The following is a 25528-nucleotide window of genomic DNA, read 5'->3' on the forward strand; positions in this document are numbered from 1 at the left end:
CTTTGTTTATTTATTTATTTATGAAAACTTCGTTCTATTTATAAGAAAATAAAATTTAAATCTGCATTTGATCTCTAGGAATGTCGAAAATTATTAGTTTAGTTACCCAGATTGAGGGCAAGGGAAACATCCAAGTGTGGTTTATGCATATCATCAGATTCATTCTATCTAGTTAAATTAATGAAAAAATAAGTTCAAGGTTGCAGTTAAGAAATTTTAAAAATTATTTTTTAATAAGAGAGTATTTTTATTGTTTTTTTGATGGATTTAGATATAAGTTTCTATATATCTCCTCTTGATATTTATTTCTTTTATATATTGTAAGTATTTACTGCTTGAACATGATTAATTTTTTTTATTTGAGTTGATGTATTAAAACAATAATATAAAAATATTTTTAAGATTTGGCTCAACAACTTAAGTTTTTTTATTTTATTTTATTTTATTTTTATTTTTGTTAAAATGGTTCTTTCATTGTGGTAACCATATGCAGCAACAAAGCTAAATAAATTTTGAAATAAAAACTAAGAATGTGTTTAATATTATGGAGTAATATGTTTTATGATTAAAAATATATTTGAATAATTTTATTTTTTTATTTTTTACATCAATATTTTAAAATTATTAAAAAGACTAAAAATTATTAATTCAATAATTTTTCAAAGTAAATGTGTTTCTAAAAAAATAAAATTTAAAAATTACCCCAATCCCAAATAAATATATTATAAAAATGTGAGGAAAAGACTTGACTGAAGAGGAATATAGAATGTATTGAGGGAGAGGATTTTTTTGGAGTATGATTGTGGTTGCTTTTTAAAATATTTTTCATGCTGAAATGTATTAAAATAATATTTTTTAATTTTAAAAATTATTTTTGAAATCAACACATTAAAATAATTTAAAAATAAAAAATTAATTTTTAATAAAAAAATTTAATTTTTTTAAAAACATGATTTACACCGTAAATAAAAATAAAAAACCACCATAATAATGCAATAATAATCAAAAAAACCCCAAAGGCACTAAGTTCAAAATAAAAGACAAAACAAGACTGCAACTACCGTACGTTATGGACTCCATATAATTTCTTTCAATATAAAAATATTTCGCATTCATAAAATATTTCTTTAGCCTTGTGCATGTGAAATGGTTTTGGAAGTTCTTGCTCAGCCAAGCTGGTTAACACTTTATAATCACAAAAATAGTAAGAGCAAGAGCACACTTGGATCGAGGACAATCGTTCTTCTAATTAATTAATTGTATTTATTATTTATTTTCCTTTAACAATCATTCCATTTGTTGAAATTCGACAACTCCATGCCTCCTTTTCTGCCATAAACTGGCAAAACCTTGTTCCTATTTTAAATTCACCGAACTGTAACTCAATTTTCATTGCTGCCGTTCAGATTCCAAATCAAAATTAGGTTTTTAATTCTAAAACTCTCAATAAATACCAAATATTGAAGTTGAAATGTTCTTTCCTACTTTAACTTGATCCTTTACCGTTTTATTCATTGGTTGAAGTTCTATAATTATTAATTCGTATGTTTGTTTGGAATCTAATCTTCTAATTAATACAGATGATATTAAATTTTAAATAAATCAATATAAAATTTATTGATGTTTTGATTTAATTTATCTAATTTTTTTTCATATTTCAACAAAAATTATTCCTTTTTTTTATGGCTATTGTCTAAATAGCCATATTTTAAATAAAATCGATAAAAAAAAATAAAGTAGAAATCTATAAATGAAGAGCGTATACTCTAATTTTATAGTTTAAAATTTATTAAGATTGTGTTTAGGTAATATTTCATGACTTAAAAAAATAAATGCATAAATAATAATAAAAAAATTTAGTTAAAAAAATTTAAATATAAAATGAATTTGTTAATTTGTAAGACGGTTTTTAAATGAATTATTTTATTTTCATAACTAGAGGTACACGAAAACATGTATAAATCTACATTGTTTCATTTTTTTTATTTCAAGATAATAATTAAAATCTACCTAAAAAATTTTAAAAAAATAAATATAGAGAGAGAGAAGCAGACTATATATCCGGCTGAATTAATGAAGCAAGATTTCTTCCTTATCATACGAAGAAGTAAATGAATTTAGGTATATAGGGCACCAAATTTAACCTATATATTCAACCGGCTTCCCTCTCTTCAGTCGACAACAACCTTTCCTTTCAAATTGAACAAAAGATAGGAAGATAACAGGCTATCACAATCCTTTTATATCTTTTCATTGATAATTAAATATTTAACAGATAAGATTCTATAAATCCCGCAAGTTTGTCATTTGATTCCTTGATTTCATCCCCCAAGTTTCCTTCTTTCTTTTTACAGCCCTCTATATAACATCCATACAGGCAAAAAAAAAAAAAAAAAAAACAAGAAACAAAAATGGAAAACTTCTGTCTCAATTTGATCGATGGAGTTGAATTTGCTCTCATCTCTGAGCTTGAAATCCCATCTTCCTTCCAAGATTCTCCAACAGATCAGCCTCTGCAATATTTCACATTATTTCTCAATTTTGATTCCCAATATTCATCTGAAAAAAATGTTTTTTAGAAGAAAAATAATGAAATTCTTCTTTTATTCCTTCAAAATAAACAAAGTTGCTGCATTTTGCCCCCCAAAAAAAATCCCATGTATAAAAATAAAATATTTTCCTCTTTTTTTTTCATTAAATGAACAATTAATTGCTTGATTACATCAAGTTAAATGTATACTTCATTTTTAATGATCCAGAATTAGAGGGTTATAATTTGTTTATTTTTTTTTTTTTACTATTCTTCATCTTTCTCCTCGAGCCACCGAATCATGATAAAAAAAAATTGAGACAAAAACTGCAGAATGGAAGGAAAATATTCTTCAAAATCAAATCCCGTCAGAATCAAAATCAATCCAGTCAAAACTAAAATAAATTAAGCAAAACCCATTAAGAGAAATCAAAGATAAATTGTTTAATTAATTATTAACCAGCTAATTACCTCGAGGCTTGCAAACAGGAGGAACTTCAAAGAGAGAACGAGAAAGCTGCTTATGAGCAAGACCAATATCAACCAAGATCAACCCAGAAGATGGATCGTTCACTAAAAAACCTTTAACAGGAAACCAAAGAAAAAGCTCTTCTTGAATAAGTCCTTCCAGCCCCATAAGCCCACCATAACTAAGATTAGCTCTAACCACGCTGTCAAATACCACTCTTGCCTCATACTTAGTCATGCATGGACCATCTAACTGCACTTCTAAGTGACCATTTTGATCAAGATTGTAGGACTTGACATTGTTTGGAAACAGACCACCTGGTAAGCCTTGGCTTCGAAGGAGGTTTTGTAAAGTGGAAGTGGTTGTGGTGATGGTGGAGAGGAGGAAAATAAGCGAGAGAAAGAAAGGGAGGAAAGATATTTGTGTCAGAGACATTGTTAAGGTTTATGGCTATACCTGAAGGACAGAGTTTCAGAGACACAGACAGATAAATAGATGGATGTTGTTTGAGGTTTTTAAGGTTTCAGAACTTTCGTTTCGGTTTGTGTTTTACGGGGCAGTGCGCGTTTGAGGTGATGATGAGCGAGTGAAGGGTTCGCAGGACCAGTACAAATTGAGGCCCCGGAAAAATCTGTTGTCCAAATTGCCCCTGATTGATAAACCTAGTTCTGAGTGGATTAATAAATTATAATTGTAAGAAATTACTGGAATGACCTTAATTTTTTTATTATTGTTATGATTTGATTCGATATTCGAGAACAACTTGAGTTTAGCGAGTATTTAAAATTGTTGTTGGTGTAATTTTTTTAAAGTGTTTTATATATAGAAATGTATTAAAATAATTTTTTAAAAAATTTATTTTTAATATCAGTACATCAAAACGATTTAAAATTATAAAAAAATAATCTAAAATTAAAAAAATTAAAAAATATTTTTTAAACACAAAAATAAACAAACTCTTACTCAATAAGAGATATGACAAGATTTGATTTTTGCCCCTTTGGAATAGTATTATTTTTTTCATATACACACACATTAAGTTGTTAAATTTTATTGGATATAATAATTTTTAGCCTACATAAAAATATAAAAGAAATATTATAAATGGTAGAAAAACCTAATAGTATCGAGTGAGTTTTATAAAGTTTTGAATTTGATTGAGTTATACATTATCAGTATAATCCATGGTAGTCTAAATTAGATATTTGACCCGTGTTTTGTCATGAGTTAGATTTTTTTTTCAAATTTTTTTTTATACATAGGCTTTTTCAAAACATTTTTGTAGTTAAAAAAAATTATAAGTGAAAATAAAAAGGTCTGTGTATACATGGAATTAAATAAATTGAGAGGTGCATGTGTTAATAAATTAAAAAAATCACAAACAATAACTAAAAAAAATTAGAAAAATCAAGAAACATGTGTAAATCAAAATATTTAATCTTGTAAGAAAAGACATTTACTCGGTTGTTTATGACTAAATTTTTTTATTCAACAAGTAATAATAAAAATAGACACACACGTTGAATTGATTAAATGAAATAAAAGGAAAAACATATTATGCAAGGTTGCACATATTAAAAATATTAAATAAAAAAAATTATTTTCAAAATAAAGCTCATCTATACAAAAAGATTAAGAAAAATTATGGATGAATTAGAAAAACCTTTTCAAAAACTAATGCATAACTAAAAATAATTGTCATTTAAAAGAGGCTCTCTAAATAAAATAAAAAGGAGAAGGGGGTATTCATCTAAATATAAATTTAAAAAAATATAAAAAGAAGCTTTAATTAAAAAAATTAGAAAAAAATACTAGATGTTGTTGGGCCTAGCCCGCCTAGCCTATTTTGTTAAGACCCAAGCAAGCCTTCCCTCTCGTGCAAATAGGCCCCATTTTGTTGTTGCATCATGTCATCAACTGAGGCAAACGATGAGTCATTTGAAATTGCTTAAATTTCAGTTATTGTGGAGGCTAGAAAATTAGGGTTTAATGTTTTTCAACCCATTTTGATCCAAAACACTTTAGAAATCATGATAAATCTATCCATAGCCTTAAAAAATCCTTTCTAAAAACTGAAATCAACTCGAACAAAAAATCTACCCGAGCTCTGATCTATTTTTTTCATGAATTTTAAAGGTAAAAAAAAAATCTTATATGAACCCCCTATCAAATACAAACATTTGACACAAATATTGATTGTTTTTGTGGCCTAAATCAATGTCAACAATATTTTTTTCTCTCTCCTTAACTAGGAGCTAAAAAAGAACAAAAATGAACTTTTGTACCTAAATTGAATTGGAAAACTATTAAGGTACTGAAATTATATAATTTGTGTTATTTTTAAAATTCAAATACCAAGGTGTATATTTCTCGAAACTTTTAGTACGCTATCCATGTTTGACATCTTTTTCATTCCAGTCTCTATTCTTTTAATTTCACCTTTGACTAAGAAATTAGAAGTAATTGGCCTTCAATTAGGATCAAATCGCATAAAATAAAACTTTGAGGACCCAAATTAATTATAAAAAAATACATTGTGCCATCCATAGTGTTTTGGGTATGGATGAACAGCACTAGCTCTATAGTTAAAATCCCAGGAATTTTAGTTAAGTATGAGGTAAGGAATTTAAATATTTATACTCTATTTATTGAGTTATGCAATGATTATTTATATATATATATATATATCATTTAATTGTGAGTCGGTTTGATAATATCTATATTTTATCCATTACTCATAGAATAAGATAACTATCTAAAACAAATTTATCTATTCAAATTATTTCGAGTCAATATTCTTTAAATTTAGATTAAATTGATATATATATATATATATATATCATCTAATTGTGAGTCGGTTTGATAATATCTATATTTTATCCATTACTCATAGAATAAGATAACTATCTAAAACAAATTTATCTATTCAAATTATTTCGAGTCAATATTCTTTAAATTTAGATTAAATTGATATTTTAACGCTAATATAGTGCATTAGAAGGGTAAATAGGTCAAGAAAACAAAGCAGAGATGGATTGCAACATAACTAATAAAGAAAAGGGAAGGGGTGATGTGGTGAATGCAAAATTAGCTAATTTGGCAACTAGTCAAGTGAGGTTGAGACCAAAGAGTTTCTTTGGTGTGAAGAGGCAGAAGAATCCAACCTCAAAGCTTACACTTGGCAGACGGCCAGCAATGCTAAGAAAAAGAAGGAGAGGGAGAGAAACTGCTGCTTAGACCATGGTGGATATTACGAGGTTATCTTTTGTCTGCCATGCTTTTCCTTGTATGTCAAACAAGTTTTGTGGAAAAACTTATAGTTTAATCCTTGTATTTGTATCAATTCGACAAATGATTCACTTCTGAAAATATTTAGCCAATTTTATCATTATATTAGTTGTTTTTCGTCAATTAAGACCATGTAGGTCGAATTATGAACAGTATAATCTCCAAATTTCAATTGGAAATTCTTTTTTGGAGGTTGTTGGGTGAGAAAGACAACTATCGATTCGGCCAAGTTTTTAGTGAATTGATTAATCTGATTCAAATGGGAAAAAAAACTGTGTTCTAATAAAAATTAAGCCAATTACCTAACAAGCCAGAACTTTTTGTAAGTAAATCCTGGAATGACAACTATGTGTCGAACCATCTATTACTTATGATGATGAATGCTTCCATCGATTACTTCTAATGATGAATGCTTCCATTATAACAATTCTCGTGATCCATGGAAAATTGGTTGGCCTATGCCTAAACAGCAATCACCACAGCAATAATTACAGAAGCCAGCAAAGAAAATGCATACAGCAACCTCAACTTTTCCACTGTTGGATTTTGAAGATGTGATGATCAATGATGATGCTTTTGCAAATCATCAAGGTCCATTGTTTAAGACCCATTTTTGTAGCCACCTTTTTGGACGGAATTGATGAATGATTCAAGAAGATATATATACAGACGAATGCCCGACATGATTACGATGACCATGAATCTTCAACATACTTAACCTGATAGTAGAGAGGTTCCTCCTGATAGTGCCTTTCATAGCCATATATAGCGTTCCCGTAGCTGTTGCCTCCATCATCCCTTTCACCATAAGGATTTGAGCTTCCGAAGAGATAATCAGCAGTCCCTTTCCATTGATTCCCACGGCTTCCACAATCAGCAGCTTCTTGACAGTCATTGACATTCCTAGCATACCGAGATAGACAAGGCCAGTAACCAAATAAACTTTCACAAAGGTCCATTGCTTCCAAGCCATAACCTGGTGGAATTTGTGGCCCTGGCATGCCATACTCATAACCAAATTCTCCACATGACCCATTGGAAATTCCGGTATCATAGCCAGGCGAGGGATCAGGATGATCAACTCCCTTTTCCTCACTTTCTTCACCTTTCTGCAACTTCTCTTGAGAATTTCCACGGCCGTTGCTAAGTTCAAGGGGCACGGGCACCGGCGCTGCTTCAATAGCAGGAGGGCTAATTGGTTTGCTTTCATTTTGCGGTTTTGCAGCAGGTTCATTGACTTCATCTTTTCCATAAGGTGCTATAATCGATCCATAAGAGAAACCATTCAGTGATGAGACATTCGGATCCGGCGTTGAACGAGGATAACAAGTTTCGGCCGAGTGAGGAAGAGGTTTTCCATAAGTTGCAGCGAGATCATAGCCACCACCGTAAGGAGTTGGATCATATTCTTCGTACGCAGGCTCATTAAACTCTGAGACATTATACGAGACAATGAATCGCGTCTGTTCATTATAGTAATGACCCGGATCATACTCAATACACAGAGGCTCACAGAAAGTAGATGCAGAGTAAGCAGTTCTTGAGTAACTTGAGACAGGATCATAAGCAGCATAATAAGAAGGTGGATCATAGGCAAGAACTTGGTGCTCATTGTAGTTGTAGCTGGAATAAGCCACTGAATCATGATCTGGGGAAGGATCATAGCTGCTATTATAAGGGGTTATCGAGTACTCTCCGGTATAGTACTCACCTTGATAATCATCTTCATAGCTGTAACTATAGTAGGCCATTGATGAATCTACCTCAAGTAATCTCTTCAGCAACTAAAGCATAGTTATACTATGGTGTTTGCAGCAATCATTTTCCACATAAAAGTAAATGACCTGAACTTAAAGCTCTCTATAAGAACATCAACAAGAGAGAAACCAATCTTATCAGCACATCTGAACTGATCAATTCACAAGACCTAGCAATTGCCTATGTACAAGAACCATACAATCCCTATCTGATAAGAGTTTATAATTGCTATGGATTAAAAGCCCACATCATGGAATTTGTCCTTTGTGTTTGTCAGATACGGAAACAATTCAGATATGCACTATGAACCAACCACCAAGCCATCTCGAGACAAGAAGCATGTGCCTTTGCGTTTAGTCCATGGAAAAAGACAAGCAATTCAAGGTCGTATGATTGAGAGTTTGCTTTGCAAGAATTTTTTAACACAAACGTGAAAGTTAGAGATGGATGTGACAGAAAAAGAATCTAATTTATTAGGTTAGGAAATTTATAAGGAGTAACTTTATTTTCTTGTGGTTGAGTGTCTATTCCACTTTGTGTAAAATACATTTTTTAAAAAGTTTTTTTAAATACAAAACACTATATCATCCTTGTTGTAAGCCTAGCAGGACATTATATGGTGAAGCCACCTGCCTTTGATAAAGGATGGATCCTCTTTTTCTTACATTTCAGCAGTCTTGAGAGCTGATACTAGAAAACTAGTTGTGCGACTGTCATCAACTGATCTTATATGGGCCATGTTTCCTGGTTCAGAGCAACGTGTAGATCTCCATTTCAATAATAATTCCAAATTTATATACAGGCTACATCCATACAGGACACCACAGATTTTACCAGCTTAGAAATTCAGCACTTGAAAGTTGCATCAATATCTTGCAACCTCCTCTAAGCAAGCAATTCGTATGCAATCAATCACCAGACTGGATAATAGCTGATGTTGTAGCTCATTGAGTGGTGGAGATGCCCGAGAACATGATGCCTCGCTCATGATCTTTTTCTCCATACTCAGCAGCAACAGCTGCATTCTTGTGGCTTCCAGAATAATGATGCAGACGGTTCTGTGTTAATAGGTGATTCTGAACCGTTTTATGTAGGTTTGTTATAACTAGATGAAGATTTATTCAAAACAGATTATATATGACATAACCGATGTATTTATGAATCATTGGAACAGGTCAAGACCTAAAAGAAGTCATAGTCATGATGAGCCTGAATAATAACTTAAAATGATCATAATTTTTTATCCGACAATTGCATTGCGTTCAATTTTTTACAGGAGTTTTTGAAAGTTGTTTTTTATATAGTTTTCATGACATCACTATATAGACCGTTGGATTTTTAAATATTAAAAATCTCACCAATACTCCTAGTTTTGACCATTTTTATGATTTTTTTTTTTCAAATTTGTTGTTTATTTTGGATTTTATACTTCTTTTCTATTCTTTGTAATTTTATTTTTTTTTCTAGTTGAGGTAGAATTTCTAACCTATTTGAAACTTTATAAACCTCATGCAAGCTTTATTATGATTATTTTTTTTTAGAGAGAATTAACTTATAAATTTAAAGCTAACATTTACAGTTACTTCCACCCATTTAAAATATTTTGTATTCTTGTTTTAATTATTGATCAATTATCTAGATGGAGATGGGCCGAAAGAACTTGGTTTGGTCCTCAGCGGAAAGTATGACAAAACCACGAGAATGGTTTGACTTTCGCTCCTCCATAGCTCTCAACCTTCATGAGGCTATTGGTTTCCATGCAGACTTCTATGGAGATAATGTTTAAAGAAAATCAGACGCTGAAAGGACTGCCTAGATTCTTAAAGCATGTCAAGCATTGGCCATAGGTCCTTGCTATGAATGTGAAGATGAGCACGTCAATCTTCATGAGAAACCAGGCGGAAAACCAGTAATTCCAGTGGGTTTACTCCCTCCAGAGAGACCGGAAACAGGAGCTACGGTTAATGGCAAGTCATGGAGGAAGATGTTTAATTGGCTTGATGAACAGAAACCATAGCGTGTCGTGTTTGAGGGGCTTGGGAGTGAGATCAAGCCAACAAAAAACCAAATATATGAGATAGTTTATGGATCAGAGCTATCAGGATTGCCATTTGTATGGATCTAGAAACCCTGGTGGGGTTAACATTGATGTAAACGCTCTCCCCTTGGGTTTTATTGAACGCACACGTAACAAAGGAATGGCGCGTGTGAGATGAGCACCACAGATCGGATTTCGGGGCACCCATCAATTTGGGGTCTCTTTTTCAGTGGTTAGGGAACTGTGGTAGAAACTTTGCAATTTGGACATTGTCTTGTTCTTTTACCTTTCATCAAAGATCAGCCCGTCAACACAAGGCTTCTAGTTGAGAAAGATTCGGCTGTGCAAGTAGACGGAAATGGAGATGGTTCTTTTTAGCAGGGATGCCATAGCCAAGGCACTGATACTAGCCATAGTGTCTAAAGGAGAAAAATACAGGGAAAATGCAGTTGAAGCTGCAGCAATTTTTGGGGTTCATGAGTTGCATCAGGACTATTATAGGTGTATCGAGTGCTTGAAAAGTGGTGTTCAGAAAAAACAGATGAACACCTCTTCAAACTTCTTGGTTCTGGCTTTTTTAACCAACAACAAAAGTATCTGACAAAGATAAAACGGGAAAGCTATTTAAAACACATCAAAGTGGATGAAATGGCTGTGGTCTGCTGCCAAAGATGCTTCCTTAGCATACAAATAGAATTGTCTTAAAAGCTAGTTATTATTATGTGTGATCATACCAAACGCCATCAAATGCAAAAGTCTTTAACAAATTCTGTTGCGAGATATGCCTGGAAACAATTTAAAATCAAGCTCTAAAGAGATAACAGTACACACATCAGAATTCTTTGATTGAAGGAACATTGAACGCTGCAGCAAAAGGTTTTTGTTTCTGCAATTTTGAGCATATCAATTTACAAACTTGTTAACTTCGGGCAAATGTGGGAACATAAACTGAAGAAGCTTAAACTAGCAGCACCAGATTGCATCAAATAGGAAGTAAAGCTTATGCTGCTGTGGTGCAAATGAGGGAAAGAATGAAAATCAAAGCAAAACATCCAACCACAATAAAACAGAAGAGAATCAAAAAAATTTAACAGATATCTTTACACATCAAAGCTCCATTTGTCACAGAACACAGACAACACTTCATACTCGTGGAGACAGAAAAACTCATCTGACCTTACAAGGGATATGTATCATGCACTCACCAGACTCACTATATAAATAGAGTTTTCTAACCTCAATGTTCAAATATGCATGCCTAATTTCCCACCCACCAAAAGACGAAGAATAATCCAGGGACTCCTGAAAATGGCATCTACTTTGACGCTAAAACATCAATTGCCTGAAAAACAACACCATTCTAGATCAATTGCAATGTGTGAAAAATTGAATTACATGAACTGTAAGCTAAAACACTAAATAACCACATGGAGGGAAGAGTAAAATAAATCATATGTAGCTGAAGTTTGCATAAACAAAATCCCATTGGTGAATCACTTAACATTTCAGAACTTAAGAAAAAATGGAAAGGAGAAAACAAATCTCATAAAAGGAAAGATACATTTTACTGACTCATGGAGAGGCTGGCTCTGACTTGGTTGTCCCCTGTCTTGTTCTTCTTCGATCTGGAGGTGGTCCATCTCTCCGTCTCTCATACCTTCTATTCTCATACTTTGAAGTAGTGCGTTGCTTGGGTTGATAAGTAGGGTATGTGCATGGAATAATCTCCCCATTGACATACTTGTCTCCTACAACAAAATGAAAAATAAAACGTGCATGAAGGGATCCATCATAACATCACGCACATGGGTACATATGCTAAGCAACATGTCATTAACTGATATAGTAAAGCACCTCCATAATCCTTGTTTTTAACATCTATGTACGAGTCTGGCAGTACCCAGAGGACCCCAGGCAAACCTACATAACAAGAAGATAAAAATAAATTCTTCGTAACGTACCATAATATTATGCTAAACAACATGAAAAATGAAAGTCGAAACCAATGTCAATAATTGCTTACCCTTAAATTTCTCAGATGTGGCTTCATCTACTGTGCATTGGAACCCAGTGTAAGTGGTGGTGCTAAAAGCATACATATTCTTCTTCGCCTCTTCCATGCTGGGAAAAAAAATTCATAAGCACCAACACATTAAAATGCATTACAAAACACTATCACAATTAAACTAACCAAGAAACTCTCATTCAATTTCCTACTATTGTTGAAAATGAAAAAAGAAACATTATCAACACAACCAACTTCATAAAATCCCCAATTCAACACAAATACAAAAGAACAATAATAAACACAGAACCAGAAAAAGCTCATCATCCATGTAAGCTGTTGTCACATCTAACCAAACTATCATCAACGTATAACACCAAATACACAGCCTTCAGTACTGAAATATCGAGAACTCATCTCTTAATAATCCAAAAACACAAAACTCATCAACCATGGTAACTTTAAATAAAACCATAACGATCTAAGACCAATAAATGGCACTAAAAGACACGACCTTTATGCAAAAAGCCATCCTCATAAGCATCATCATGGTCCATCAATACAAATAACCAAACCAAAAATCCAGACAAACCAAAACCCATCAACCAAAATATTGATTTTTCAAAAAACAAAATATAATATAATTAACATCCGACGAAAAAGGACACAACTTTACTACATGAACCTTAAGAAACCATGTTCACACACATCCTAGTTAGCCATCAATACGAGGAAAACCAAACAAAACCCATCAACCAAATCATCCAGTTCTCAATCAAAACCGCAAAAAGACACAAACTTTACAGCGAAATCACTAAAACAAGAACAAAAAAGCAACCAACCTGCCCAAGACAGTAGCAAGAGTATTAAGATAAGTATCAATCATCTGTTCTCTAGTAGGAGCAGGGTCTTTAGGGAACTCCATAACAATCAACCAATGATTATAATCACAACCGGGTAACAGTATCGTCTCTCTATCATCATTACTGCTGTTACTTCTTCTTGCTGAGTAATCAGAACCTACAGCAGCCCTTGTAATCAAGGGCTGATACCCAATCTTGGGAGCTGAAATCAGCTGTGAACAAGTCCATGATTGGGGTTTGAGTGAAGTTAGGAAGGTGGGTTTAAGGTTTGAGAGCGAAGGGGTTAGGGTTTTGGGTGTTAGAGATGAAGAGAGTGTGAATGTTGCCATTGGAAAGAGTGAGGGGAGAGTGGTGTGTTTGTGTGTTGAGTAATGATTTTGTGGGGTTTTGGAAGAGATAAGGTAGAATGGAGATATTGTCTGTTCGGTTGAAACGATAGCGTTTAGAATGTTAGCCTTTGTTTGGCAATTTTATTAAGGCATCGTTTTGGAGTGTGAGATTTTTTAAAAAATTTATTTTTTTAAAAAAATTTAAATTAATAATATTTTAGTTTTATTTTTATTTTTATATACTTATATCAAAAATAAAAAATACAAATATAAAAATATATTTTAAAAAGCATCATACACCACAATTTCAAACAAATATGATTCAACTTAGCTCATGCCTTATTTCAATTAAAGGATGAGATTTGATTTAGTATGACTTAATCGACTATTATTCATTTTGGTTAAAACTCGATTTAATTTTTAATGTTTTTGAAAAAAAATAATATTACTTTAATTTTTTTGAAAGTCTTGTAATAACAATATTTTAAATTGATTAAAATCAATTAGAGTTAACTCATCCAATCCTACACAACACCAATAAATTTTTCTGTATTATGATACTCATATATAAAACAAACTAGAAAAACTTTTCAGATTTAAATCTAAAACAATTTACTATCAAAGAATAAAATAAAAAAATTAAAGGATTAAAATAAATAATATAAAACCCAAATAAAAAAAATTATTGTAATATGAAAAGAATCCATGATAAAAATGTCATGCCCATAGTTGATTGGTTGGGTTTAAGTATGAGAAGTTTCTATTTAAAATAATAATAATAATAAAATAATACTGTTTTAATTTTAAAGAAATATCTTGAAATGAAAATATTTTAAATTGAACAAGATAAAAGGCTTAACTTTGATTCAAGTGTATTATTTAGAAACGCAGTGCAAACCGTGTTTCATAAAAATTTAATTTTTTTTGTTAAAAATTAATTTTTTTATATGTTCTTGATCGTTTTAATACGTTAATTTTAAAAATAATTTTTTTAAAAAAAATATTATTTTAATATATTTTGATACAAAAATACTTTAAAAAACAATTATAATTACACTTCTAATCACATACTTAAACTTATTCTTGAAAGATCGGTTTTAATAATTTTCTTGAAGGTATCATGGGCATCGATTCAAAGCTATTTGAGACTTCATCTAGTGATATTTTCTTCGCTTATTATTTTTTTTATTTGAAAGTAAATAAAGGTCTAGGTTAGAAATTTTGGGGTGGATACATCATTTTGGGTATTGAAAACATATTTACCACAATTAGAAAATTCTTCTTCTTCTTATAATTATAGGGTTGATAATTTAACCTGTTTCCATGAAAGTTTTTTTTTTTCCTTCTATGTAGGTCTTAAACGCTAGTTTTTTTTCTCTCTATAAAATCAATAACCTCCACAACCCCAATAAAGTTTTCCGATGGTCATATATAAAATAAACTAGAAAAACTTCGTAGACTTAAATCTAAAACAATTAACTATCAAAGGATAGAATTATTAAAACAAAAAAATTAAAGAACTAAAATAAATAATATAAAACCCAAATAATTTTTTTTTATTGTAATCCACCATGTTTTACAAAAAGAATCTATGATAAAAATGTCATGCCCATAGTTTTTTATTTAAAAAAATTAATATCCGAGACAATATTTGATCCAATCTTGCCTTCACTCCAAGACAATATCCAATCCACACTAATAGCCCGATCCAATCCCAAACAAGTCCATCCTAGATATTGGGTTAGGCTTAGAAAGCAAAATTGAGCTTGGGCTAGGTCTTGCCATCCTAGCTAACATGCTCGTAAGCCCCTTGTCTTTCTGCCACAGCCTGCCTCCCTAGGCAGCTTGGAGCTCCGGTCACCACCCCAAGAACACCACAGTCATTTTCCGGCATCCTCATGTTCTTCCCTGTAGCTGACTTGGACAAATTGAGAACCCTCCGAGTCTTGATAGAAGAAGGAAGTCTCAAGTTAAAAAAACTATCGGATTTGATTCTCTTGCTGTGTGGTTCCAAGATTAGGTGCATGTTACATCACAAAACTATCAAATCCTGTGGAAGAAAAAGTCCATTTCGATGCGTGATAAGTATATATTTTATCATAAATATTTGACCAAATCTTCTACTTACATCAGTTGCTCAACAAAACTTGTTTATTTCAGAGGGTTAGCAGAGATTAGGGTAGAAAGTAACGCTAGCAGACAGGAAGAAGAGCTAACCAAACCTTGTACTTATGTGTAGAATATCTCCTTGCTAGAACATATTTCCGAGAGATTGCCTGTGTAATGACAGGCAAAGAAAGCTTTGCCAGCAGCCTTGCACATAAATAATTATTACCTTTTTGTGTGGTGTGGCAATCAAATAAAATAATGCCAACAATTCTCTTTAGGCGTGCTGGCTTCAAGGTAATAAGATGAACATTTCACGGATGAGGATCATCCTCCTTGCCAATTGATGTATTCTTTTAAAAAAAATTAGTTTTTTTTAATTGTGTTAATATACTAATATATATACTTGCAGTTATTTTTATTGGTTTCTAAAGCGGCGAGATGAGTCAACTGCAAAATTAATTTAAATTTAGGTTTATTTATTTTTGTGTTTTAAAAATATTTTTGAAAAACTTACTAGTGAAATTAAATAAATTTCTTGTAACAGGAAAGCTGAACTTTCCTTTGGGAATTTAGTGTTTGGACGAAAGCCATATTGACTTTTGCAAGACAGGAGGTTACATATGGTTTTGTTCGGCTCAGGTAGAGTGTTTTGTTTAACTTGTTAAATTGATGTTTTTTAAAATATTTTTTATTTAAAAAATATTAAATTAATATTTTTAGGTATTTATTGATAGTTTTGATATATTGATATTAAAAATAAAAAATATTATTTAATTTAATATATTTTCAATTAAAAATTACATTTAAAAAATATCATTCACCGAATTACTAAACAAATATATATTATAATATATATTATAGAAAAGACAACATTATCTGATATTGTTTCTCATGCTTAATTATTGTAAAAAATTTAATAAAATAAATACAGAAAGCTGTAGTATATATATATGATTCTCTCTTTGTGTGTTAGTTTGTACTATCAAATAGGGCAAGTTACTTAACCATTCCAACTTCACTAAGTTCTTTAAAATGTCAAAAAGCCATCAAAGGAGTGTTTAGTCAAGTCAGTGGCCCTTTCATGATCAAAAAGAAGAAGAAGAAGAAGAAGAACTGAAGAACTAAGTGTCATTGGCTTTCATTCTTTAAAGAAATTGAGTGCAAGCAAAGGCCTCTAATTGGAGTCTTTATGCTTTGTGTTCAATATTGGCTTTTGGTGATGCTAGCTAGCTTGGTCTAAATCCAATTCCCAACATGGCTTGGTCTAAAAGTGTTTAGTTTCTTATTAATCAATGAATTAATTTCGAATTAGCTAGAATGAAAGATAAAGATGAAATTCAAGCCCTTAATCGCTTCATAAAGTTCACAAAACCAATGATTAAGAACCCGTCTTTGTTTGGAATTTAGGAACTCTATCTTTAATTATTGGAAATAACATGAATTTCATCTTAAAAAAAAAAAGCAATATAAAAGTAGCATTTGGTGGCATTTAAAAAAAACATAATACCCCTTTACTTCGATCAAAAAGAAGGAAAAAAGGCCAGAAACAATAAGAATATAATTCATTTTTCAGATTAGAAAACAATTTTCTTTTCTTTTCAATCATAGATTTTCTGTATATATATATATATATATATATATATATATATATATATATATATATATATATATATAAGATGAGGTGTGTGTGTGTATTGTACACAGATGTGAGTGGAAAAAAAAGGCAAAGAAATTTTGTGTGGACAAACAAGAGCGCAAGAGAATTCTTTGTTTGGTAATTATGGTAATTTAGAAAATTAAGAAGCTAAAAAAGAGTAGTTCCAACCCACCCATCTCTCTACTACTTTCTACCATAATTGAAACATGAAACAATAAACTACACAGTTTTATAAACTATAATTAAAAAAAAAGTCAGATTTTTACTGTGAATTACACAGTATAACCTATAGTAAATCTATAGTGAAAAGGTTTATGTTTTTTCTCTTTTGCTTTTGTCTTTGTTTTTTTTTTTAATTAATTTTTTTTTGTTTAATTTAGTTTGTTAATATTAAATTTTTTTCTGTTTAGTTATCAAACTAGCATGACGCAAATCTTAGATTTGACAGATTAACCTGGTTAATTCAGATTTATTTTCTTTTTTTTCTTTAGTTTTTTTTTCTTCCTATAGGTTTTTTTCCTTTGTTTTTTTATTTTTAATTAATCTTTTTTTTGTTTAATTTAGTTCATTAATATTGATTTTTTTTATTTAGTTATCACACTGTTATGACACAAATCCTAGGTTTGATGGGTTAACCCGTTTGATTCTGTTTTTCTTTTTCTTTTTTTTCATTGGTTTTTTTCTTCAAATTTTATGTTTTAATATTGTAACTATAACTAAAAGAGATCAACTTTTCACCATGAATTGCACCATGCAAATCCACACTGAAAGACAGATGCCTTTTAGTTATAAGTTTTTTTTTCTTTTTAATTAATATTTTTTTGTTTGATTTAGTTTGTTAATATTAATTTTTTTTATTTAGTTATCACAGTCTCATGACACGGATACTAGGTTTGACGGATTAACCTAGTTTGGCAGGTTAACTCAGTTGATTCAGTTTTTTTACTTTTTCTTAATTAGTTTTTTTCTTCTAATTTCATCTTTTAATATCGATTTGATTGGGAATTAAACTTTATGATTTGTTTTTTTTTTTTTTTTCATTAGATTATCGTAATCTTATTAGTGGATTTTATTAACAATATAACACAATAAAAATAAAAATAAAATAAACAATAAAAAAATCAAAACACTTTTATTTTATTCACATTGATTCCTTTACTTTTTGGACAAATCGACCCACTTACTTTGTCATTTACAAGAAACAAATATCTTTAAATTTTGATAGACTATTTAACATTAATTACTCCAAAGATCAAGCATGTCAATTTTTTATGACCAAAATATCCCAAGAAGTACACGTAACACGTGTATCCTGGTTTCGCCATTAAATACACCTCAGTGTTACCTCGCATTGACATCAAACCTTGTGCCTATCCACTTGTAATTGACAAATTTATTTTTGATTTATTTAATTAAATATATGTATAATTTTTAATTTATATTTAAAATCTTTGTTATAAAAAAAAATTTTAAATTTTAAATTTCTTTTTAAAAAATTATTCAATCTACGAAGCACGGTCAAATAATTTTGAAATTGTAAAATATAGAATCTAAAAAAGAGGGTGGTCCAACTTAAAAACATGATAAATTCTTTGTGGTCTACCGTTTTTATCAATAAATTATTCTAATTTTGTCTGGAAGACTCGAAAACGACATGAATTATATAATAAGGTGATTGTCATTAGCAGTTGAACACAGGATTAGCCACTAATCTAATTGCAATTTTATCTGCAAACCCATCATCATGGCCATACTGTGTCTAATAGCAACATATAGTAATCCCCTTTTGTTGTTGCAATTTTACTATGCGAAGAGGGGCAATATTTTAATGTAATTCCCATCCATCAATTGCTATCAATCTTTTAAATGTCGGTTTTAGTAGTTAATATATTTATTCTTGACATTATTATAATAATTCTGAATGTAAGAGAAATTTCTAAACCGCACAATTTTTCATCAACATATCGACCTAATTTTGAAATATTCTGATCTACAAGAGTTTAATTAGTTTTAATTTGTGAAAATTAATTTTTTTCTTCCAAACTAATCAACAATTAAATAAGATTGCTATTATATATACAAATATTTGCATTCGATATACTTATATATAAAAGATAATTATTGAAATATTTCACGATGAAACATAAATATGGTGTTTGTATGTTTGTTTAGCATTACGGTAGAGATTATTTTTTAAAAATATTATTCGTTTGAAAATATATTTAAATTATTTTTGATATTAGTATATTAAAAAATAAATGACAAACACTATAAAAAAATTAATTTAATACTAAAACACATCAAAAAATAAAAATTACAACACTTCCAAACAGTCGGTCATGAATCATGCGTATTCAATCATGTGAAAAATTGAGAAAACATGGGCTTAAACCTTAAAAAGCCAAGATTACCATGTGCTAAGCTCCTGTAATTATAGTTGCCAAGAAGAACAAACATTAAAAAGAAAATGTAAGTAGGGTCTAAGACAATGACAAAGGTTCTAAGTAGTATATAATATATCTCTTAAAGGCTAAGGAGCATGTCTGAACCACTATTTGGTGTGTATGGTAAGAGTCCTAAGCCAAGACATGAGCAAACAATAAGAGTACAAAATGGTCAGTTTCTAACGAGGAAGGAACATTCGAACAACGAAAGAAGACAAGCAGAAGATCCAAAGGGTGGATGGTGTCTTCCTCTGCGATAGCAAGAGGTCAGTCTGTATATATCTTGAGTATTTCAGAGCCACATTTCCCATTTTACTACCTTTTTTTTTTTTTTATAGAAAACTTTATCATGCTTAAAGTATAGCTAGATTTCTAGATATTTATAGAAAGATAAATATAAAAAGATCAAAAGTCAAAAGTTATTTTTTTATTTTTAGTTTTAGTTTTTTTTTCTTCCCCTTGTATTTGTTTTTATAGTATAGTATAGTATAGTATAGTATAGTATAGTATAATTATATTATATGTATGTAATAGTTATCGTTTAAATTTGTTAATAACATTTGATGGAGTTTTTGAAGTTGATTTGTTTTGGTTATTTACTTTTCCTACCCCAAATATATATGAAATATATATCTTTTTATCAAAAGTCAAATAATAAATGTATTTTTAACTGCATAATTATGTAGAAGTGCTTTCAACCGCATGCATTTCGGATCTTTAACTGAAATTAATGTTTTATTTTAGTAATTTTTTAAATTTTGTTTTATTTCTTTTTTAAATCTCGTTTCAGAAACTCCATAATTTTAAAGTGCAAACCAAAACCTCAAATCTATACCGAAACAGAGCTTAATTCTATGCATAATATTTCCATATGCTAAATAAAAATGAAGTTTGATTTGAAACTATTAACACATTTGAATGCTAGTTTTGGCAGGTTTCGTGGGTTTTGAGCAATAAGAGCAAACCTTCTCCATTTTATAATTATAATTGAAATTTTTTTGAATAATCTTTGAATAATCAATCTCATCATCTTGAATAATCTGTTCAAGAAAATAAACTAAATAATTTTATTTATATTAGATCTTATAAATCATTATAATTGTTTTTTAAAGTAACATATAAAATCTAACTATGATTAATTAGGATTTATATGCTAAATAGATCTAAAAACATCTTAACAATTAAAAAATAATTATATAAAAAACTAAACTCTATGTATCCTACCATGGATTAAAGATCAATTTACTCCCCAAATCAAATATTTGAACTACGAGCATGTTTGTTTTTACGTTCTAAAAATGTTTTTGAAAAAAATAATTTTATTTTACTTTTTGTATTTCAAATTAATTTTTTTTGATATTTTAGATTATTTTGATGTTCTAATGATAAAAATAATTTTTAAAAAATAAAAAATATTATCTTAATATATTTTAAAATAAAAAATATTCAACTCTACATCCTAAAATACGATTCAAATATGAAAATAGTACATGAATTAAAATAGTTGAGATAAATTATGGCTCATGATTGCTCTTGATCTTAAGTGGATTTGAACGGTCTAAAAAAGTGGTGTGAATGTAGAATTGATGGATGCCATAATTGAACTTGTGAGTTTCGATCTTGACAATTCAGGGGATTGAAGAATCAATTATGAGAAAGATGAAGATTGAAAGGCAAGCATGTTTTTGAAGATGGAGGCTGCGTACCAATTCCCATTGGAAGCAAGGAGGAAATGAAGGTACGGTCACGATCCAAGGGGGATTTTGACCCCTTGCGATGACAGCAGGCAGAGGACCCAGCTGCTGTCGCACGCGCCCGTGCCACGCGTGGGTCCTACGTTTGACCCCAGGAAGCAACAAAGGGACATGGTTCCCATTGAGGTCAAAGCTTATTTTAATTTCTCTTTTTTTTCTTCTTCTTATTTTTCAAACTAAGAAAAAACATAAGAGTTTATTATAAAAATATTAAAGCATGTAAATAGAAATCCGGATTTCAATTTTGTATTTGATAAATATACATGGATAGTGAAACAATAGTGTTTACTTTTAACTGATTTATTGTTATTGTTGAATTTAAATTTTTATGTTTAGTTAAGACATGTTTTTTTAGATTTTTTATTTTAAAAATATAAAAATTTATTTTAAAATTATTGTATAAATAAATTTATTATTTTGTGTCTACCTTCCAAATTCTAGAAAGTAGAAGATATGATCAAGCCTATAAAGAGAAAATTAATATATAGATACTTACCCATTAAAATTGTCTCTATAAAAAATATCGGACGTAAGAAAAAATATTTTTAATTTCTTGTATTTTTTTATTAATATAGATGTATAAGTTAGTTTACATGTATCTTAATTAATCTTACAAGTTTTTAAATTAACGACTATATAAATTTTCGATGATTCTAAAGTTTATAAAACTTGAATTTATAATTTCTATAAAAATAATCTAAATTTTCAAGATTAATTTTTATTGTTAGGCCATTCAGAATCGTGCGGCTAATTAATTAGATATATAGTAAATTTAGTCATTATTAGTTAATTAGGGGTCCACAAGTTATATATTTGTACACATATTTTATAATTGCGACAATCAATTACCATGGTTCTCTGTGTACAGCTAGCTTTATATGACTATTAACGTACATTGTGTATATATTCCACACGCTTGCCGCTAAAAATTCTTTGAGTTGATTCTAATGAAAGGCTATTGACTTGTAGAAATATAGAATATGAGTGTCCAGCGAGCTTGAAGAAATGACATTAGAGTCTTTTCTTGCATTTTCAGGGGAAATTAGGACTCTTATGAATCTTACCTAACTTGTGCCCTTTTGAGATTTGATTTCTCAATTTGTCCAAGTCAACTATTATACATATAGATGGTGAAAAAAAAAAAAATAAAATAAAATTCCTAGCAATTCAAGCCAAGCTTGAACACCATCACTGATATTAATTCATCCTCACCACTATCCAATACCCCTGCCTCGAACACATGACACACATCAAATTCTATGTGTAGAGCACAAACATCAACCTCTCTATTAATGGCACAACAAAGCATTAAAATCAACGATGATCACCTATCTCTTCACTAATAATACAACAACTAACAACTTATTATAAGATACATGCAACTTCACTTACTATGAGGTACTTGTAACATCACTTTTTATAGGGTAAGTTAACGTAACCAAGATCTATAAATATCTTGGATCAACACATAAAAATTCAAGCAAAAAAAGCTCATTCAAGAGCTCCACTCCAGTTCATTCAATAAACACACATTCCCTACACTTTTCTTTGTATATTATTTATTTTTTTATATTTATTAATTTAAATATCAGAGTGTCTCTTGTTCCAACAATGAACTTGTTTTTTTACAGAAACATCAAAACTTAGAGATAAAATCTATGTTAAAGCTCACACATTTCAGCCCAAAATACAGTCATGAAAAGTCTAATCCAATTCTGAAGTTTTCACAACATCATCACATATATATTTCCTATTTTGAGTAAAATTTGATTCTGTAATTAATAGATTCAATGCCTTTTTTTTTCATTACTCGGGAAATGGAACAAATGATGGAGTCCTTATAAGTGAATTTGTTGCTAAGCAATTAAGTTAAATCATGCAAGGTTGACTACCTTGATACAAGAGCTGCATTTAGTCCTTGCACCTAATTTTTCGGGATCAATGTTTAATTAATCTGACTTTGCAATGAGAGAATCTGCTACCTATTCATTAATTTAAACGATCATTGACGAGTTTGGTAACTTATCCGATTGACCCTCCATTGATTTTTGTCATGAGATTGATTCCAATTTGCTGATTTCATTGCATAAGAAATTAGGTGCAGCAAATTGTTTGGTCAACTGTGCCACTGATCATCTGTTAGCTTTGCCTAATGCCTATAATAGCTAGTAATTTGCTTCCATTTTCCACATATATCTTTTCTTGAAAGCATGCTTGATCTATAGTTTATATATATCTATACGTAAAAAAGAACTAATGTAGGAACATTACATTATTGGTTAGTGATTGAATACTTGTAATGCCCAACGGATCTCATTGAAAGAAAATCTCCTAGCTCATAAAATAGTCATACCGTGTGCCATGCAACAAGTCTACTTCACGGGGAAATTGAACCGTATAAGCGCTATTCATAGCCTTTTTGCGCCAAGCAATTTGGATAATGCATAAAGACCTCACGCAATCAGGACATGGGAGTTGATTTTCTCATCATTTCTACATTTTCCTCGTATTCATATGGGAGGTAGCTGTTCATCATATGAATTTCCATGTGCTATGTCTTGAGAAAATGGGAAACATGATAGAGTTGATGGCTGTGGAAGTGAATGATAATCTCTATATACAATGACTTAAGACTTAATTAAGACTGTTCAGGAACACCCCAACATATCATAATTGTTGAGAACTCCCTTCACTGTTATGTGATAATTGTTATAAATTATTTCAAGATGAATAGTCCCTAGAGAATCTGTAATAGACTCCATATAGCATCATATACCTAATAGTGGACTAATGCCATATCCACCCCAATGATATATATTTACATGCTTGTACGAAACGACTAACCTACTAAAATCAATACGAGGATCCAGTTCCATAAAAGAGGATAATGCACCCACTCTTGTATTAATTGAGAATTATATTCTATTTTCACTTGATGGGATAACCCTACGTGCAATATGTACACACAGGTTAGTTTATGCATAGTAAAACCTAAATAAATTCATCTCTCGTATTTAATTGAAAACAAATTTTAATATCGTATGAAAGTGATGTACAGATTCATGAAAAATTTAGTACTTTCATGTAGAATTCCTTAGAAAGAAAATATTATCCTAACTCCTATATTTTTTTTTTGTATTCGTGGGTGTCCGCGCGGATCAGCTTACGCGAATCTCGACTAATCCTCCGAGATCTTGAGGTTAACGACCAGGTAAGTCTCCAGTGGTCTTGAGGTTTATGACACTCGAACTAGTAACCTCTAAGGAGCAAATCCAGGACCTGACTAATTGAGCTACATCCCTTGGGGTTCCTAACTTCTATTTTGGGTGGGAGATTGTGTGTTGTTTTAGCCTTGTGTGCATCAAATTGGCTGGCATGGGTTAGGGAAATTTAATCAACACGCTTTGAGTTGATTTCAATGTGCTAGGGCACTACTACTATTTATTTATTTATTTCATCTTTTTTGCTTACTTGTTAACAGCCAGCACAGTAACCATGAAAATGGCCCAGGAACTTATTAATAACAGCCAGTGCAGTAACCACGAAAATGGCTCTGCTAATTGGTATGATAACCATTAAAGGGCAGGGCACATAGCCACCTTTACAAGAGCACCCAAAAACTATAACATGGCATCTTCATGAATCCCCATCGTAATCATAACCATGCCCACTTCCCTTTACTCAGAAGGAACAAAATCTTTCAATAAAAAAAATTAAAAATAGGAAAAGAATTTTGATGTGTGGCTAAGATGGTAAGTAGATTTGCATCACAGTTGATTGATAACGATTCTTGAAGTTTTATTAGTAGCTTAGATTTTAAAATTAAAATAATTCATTGATATGGTATAGAGTTAATATAATTTGAATTTAAGGATATGCATTGCAACTTTCCAGAAAGAAAGTTTCTTATAGATATATGAAATGATTTAAAGATAATAAAGTATAAGAAAGAAGATTGAAATGGATGTGTGAAGAGTTTTAGGGGAAGTTATTTGTTTATTTATTTATTTTTATTTTTATTTAGTTTAGAAAATTATTTTTTGTGTTTTTTTATTCTTCCTACTTAGTTTATATATTTTATTTTTAGTATAAAAAGACTACTTCGAAAAAAATTATACCATAATAAAATTTTAAATTAGAATTTTATTTGATAAAATTATATATTGCCTGTGGTTTATAACAAATAATAATAATTAAGAAACAAATGAGAGAACAAAAATTAATAGAGAAGAAAAGTAAAGAAAAAGAAAAAAATTCGATTCAAAATGCCTCCTCTCATTTGTC

The 25528-nt window shown here is 30.3% G+C and overlaps 3 protein-coding genes across 3 annotated transcripts; all 3 read right to left on the reverse strand.

Moving 5' to 3' along the window:
* Positions 1 to 2227: 2227 nt before the first annotated feature.
* LOC133703277 (uncharacterized) lies at positions 2228 to 3605 on the reverse strand. The gene is made up of 2 exons (XM_062127739.1): positions 3002 to 3605; positions 2228 to 2513 (listed from the first exon to the last, which is right to left on the reverse strand). Exons 1-2 carry the CDS (start codon positions 3432 to 3434, stop codon positions 2458 to 2460), a joined length of 489 nt encoding a protein of 162 aa, XP_061983723.1. The 5' UTR covers positions 3435 to 3605; the 3' UTR covers positions 2228 to 2457.
* A 3075-nt stretch (positions 3606 to 6680) lies between these two features.
* On the reverse strand, positions 6681 to 8271 carry LOC133703761 (uncharacterized). The gene has a single exon (XM_062128403.1). The coding sequence runs from the start codon at positions 8036 to 8038 to the stop codon at positions 6974 to 6976; it is 1065 nt and encodes a 354-aa protein (XP_061984387.1). The 5' UTR covers positions 8039 to 8271; the 3' UTR covers positions 6681 to 6973.
* A 2874-nt stretch (positions 8272 to 11145) lies between these two features.
* On the reverse strand, positions 11146 to 13339 carry LOC133703972 (multiple organellar RNA editing factor 9, chloroplastic). The gene is made up of 5 exons (XM_062128724.1): positions 12931 to 13339; positions 12107 to 12204; positions 11938 to 12003; positions 11645 to 11831; positions 11146 to 11425 (listed from the first exon to the last, which is right to left on the reverse strand). Exons 1-4 carry the CDS (start codon positions 13278 to 13280, stop codon positions 11656 to 11658), a joined length of 690 nt encoding a protein of 229 aa, XP_061984708.1. The 5' UTR covers positions 13281 to 13339; the 3' UTR covers positions 11146 to 11425; positions 11645 to 11655.
* Between the last annotated feature and the right edge of the window lie 12189 nt (positions 13340 to 25528).

This window comes from Populus nigra, chromosome 9, assembly GCF_951802175.1.
Source record: "Populus nigra chromosome 9, ddPopNigr1.1, whole genome shotgun sequence".
NCBI classification, from domain to species: domain Eukaryota; kingdom Viridiplantae; phylum Streptophyta; class Magnoliopsida; order Malpighiales; family Salicaceae; genus Populus; species Populus nigra.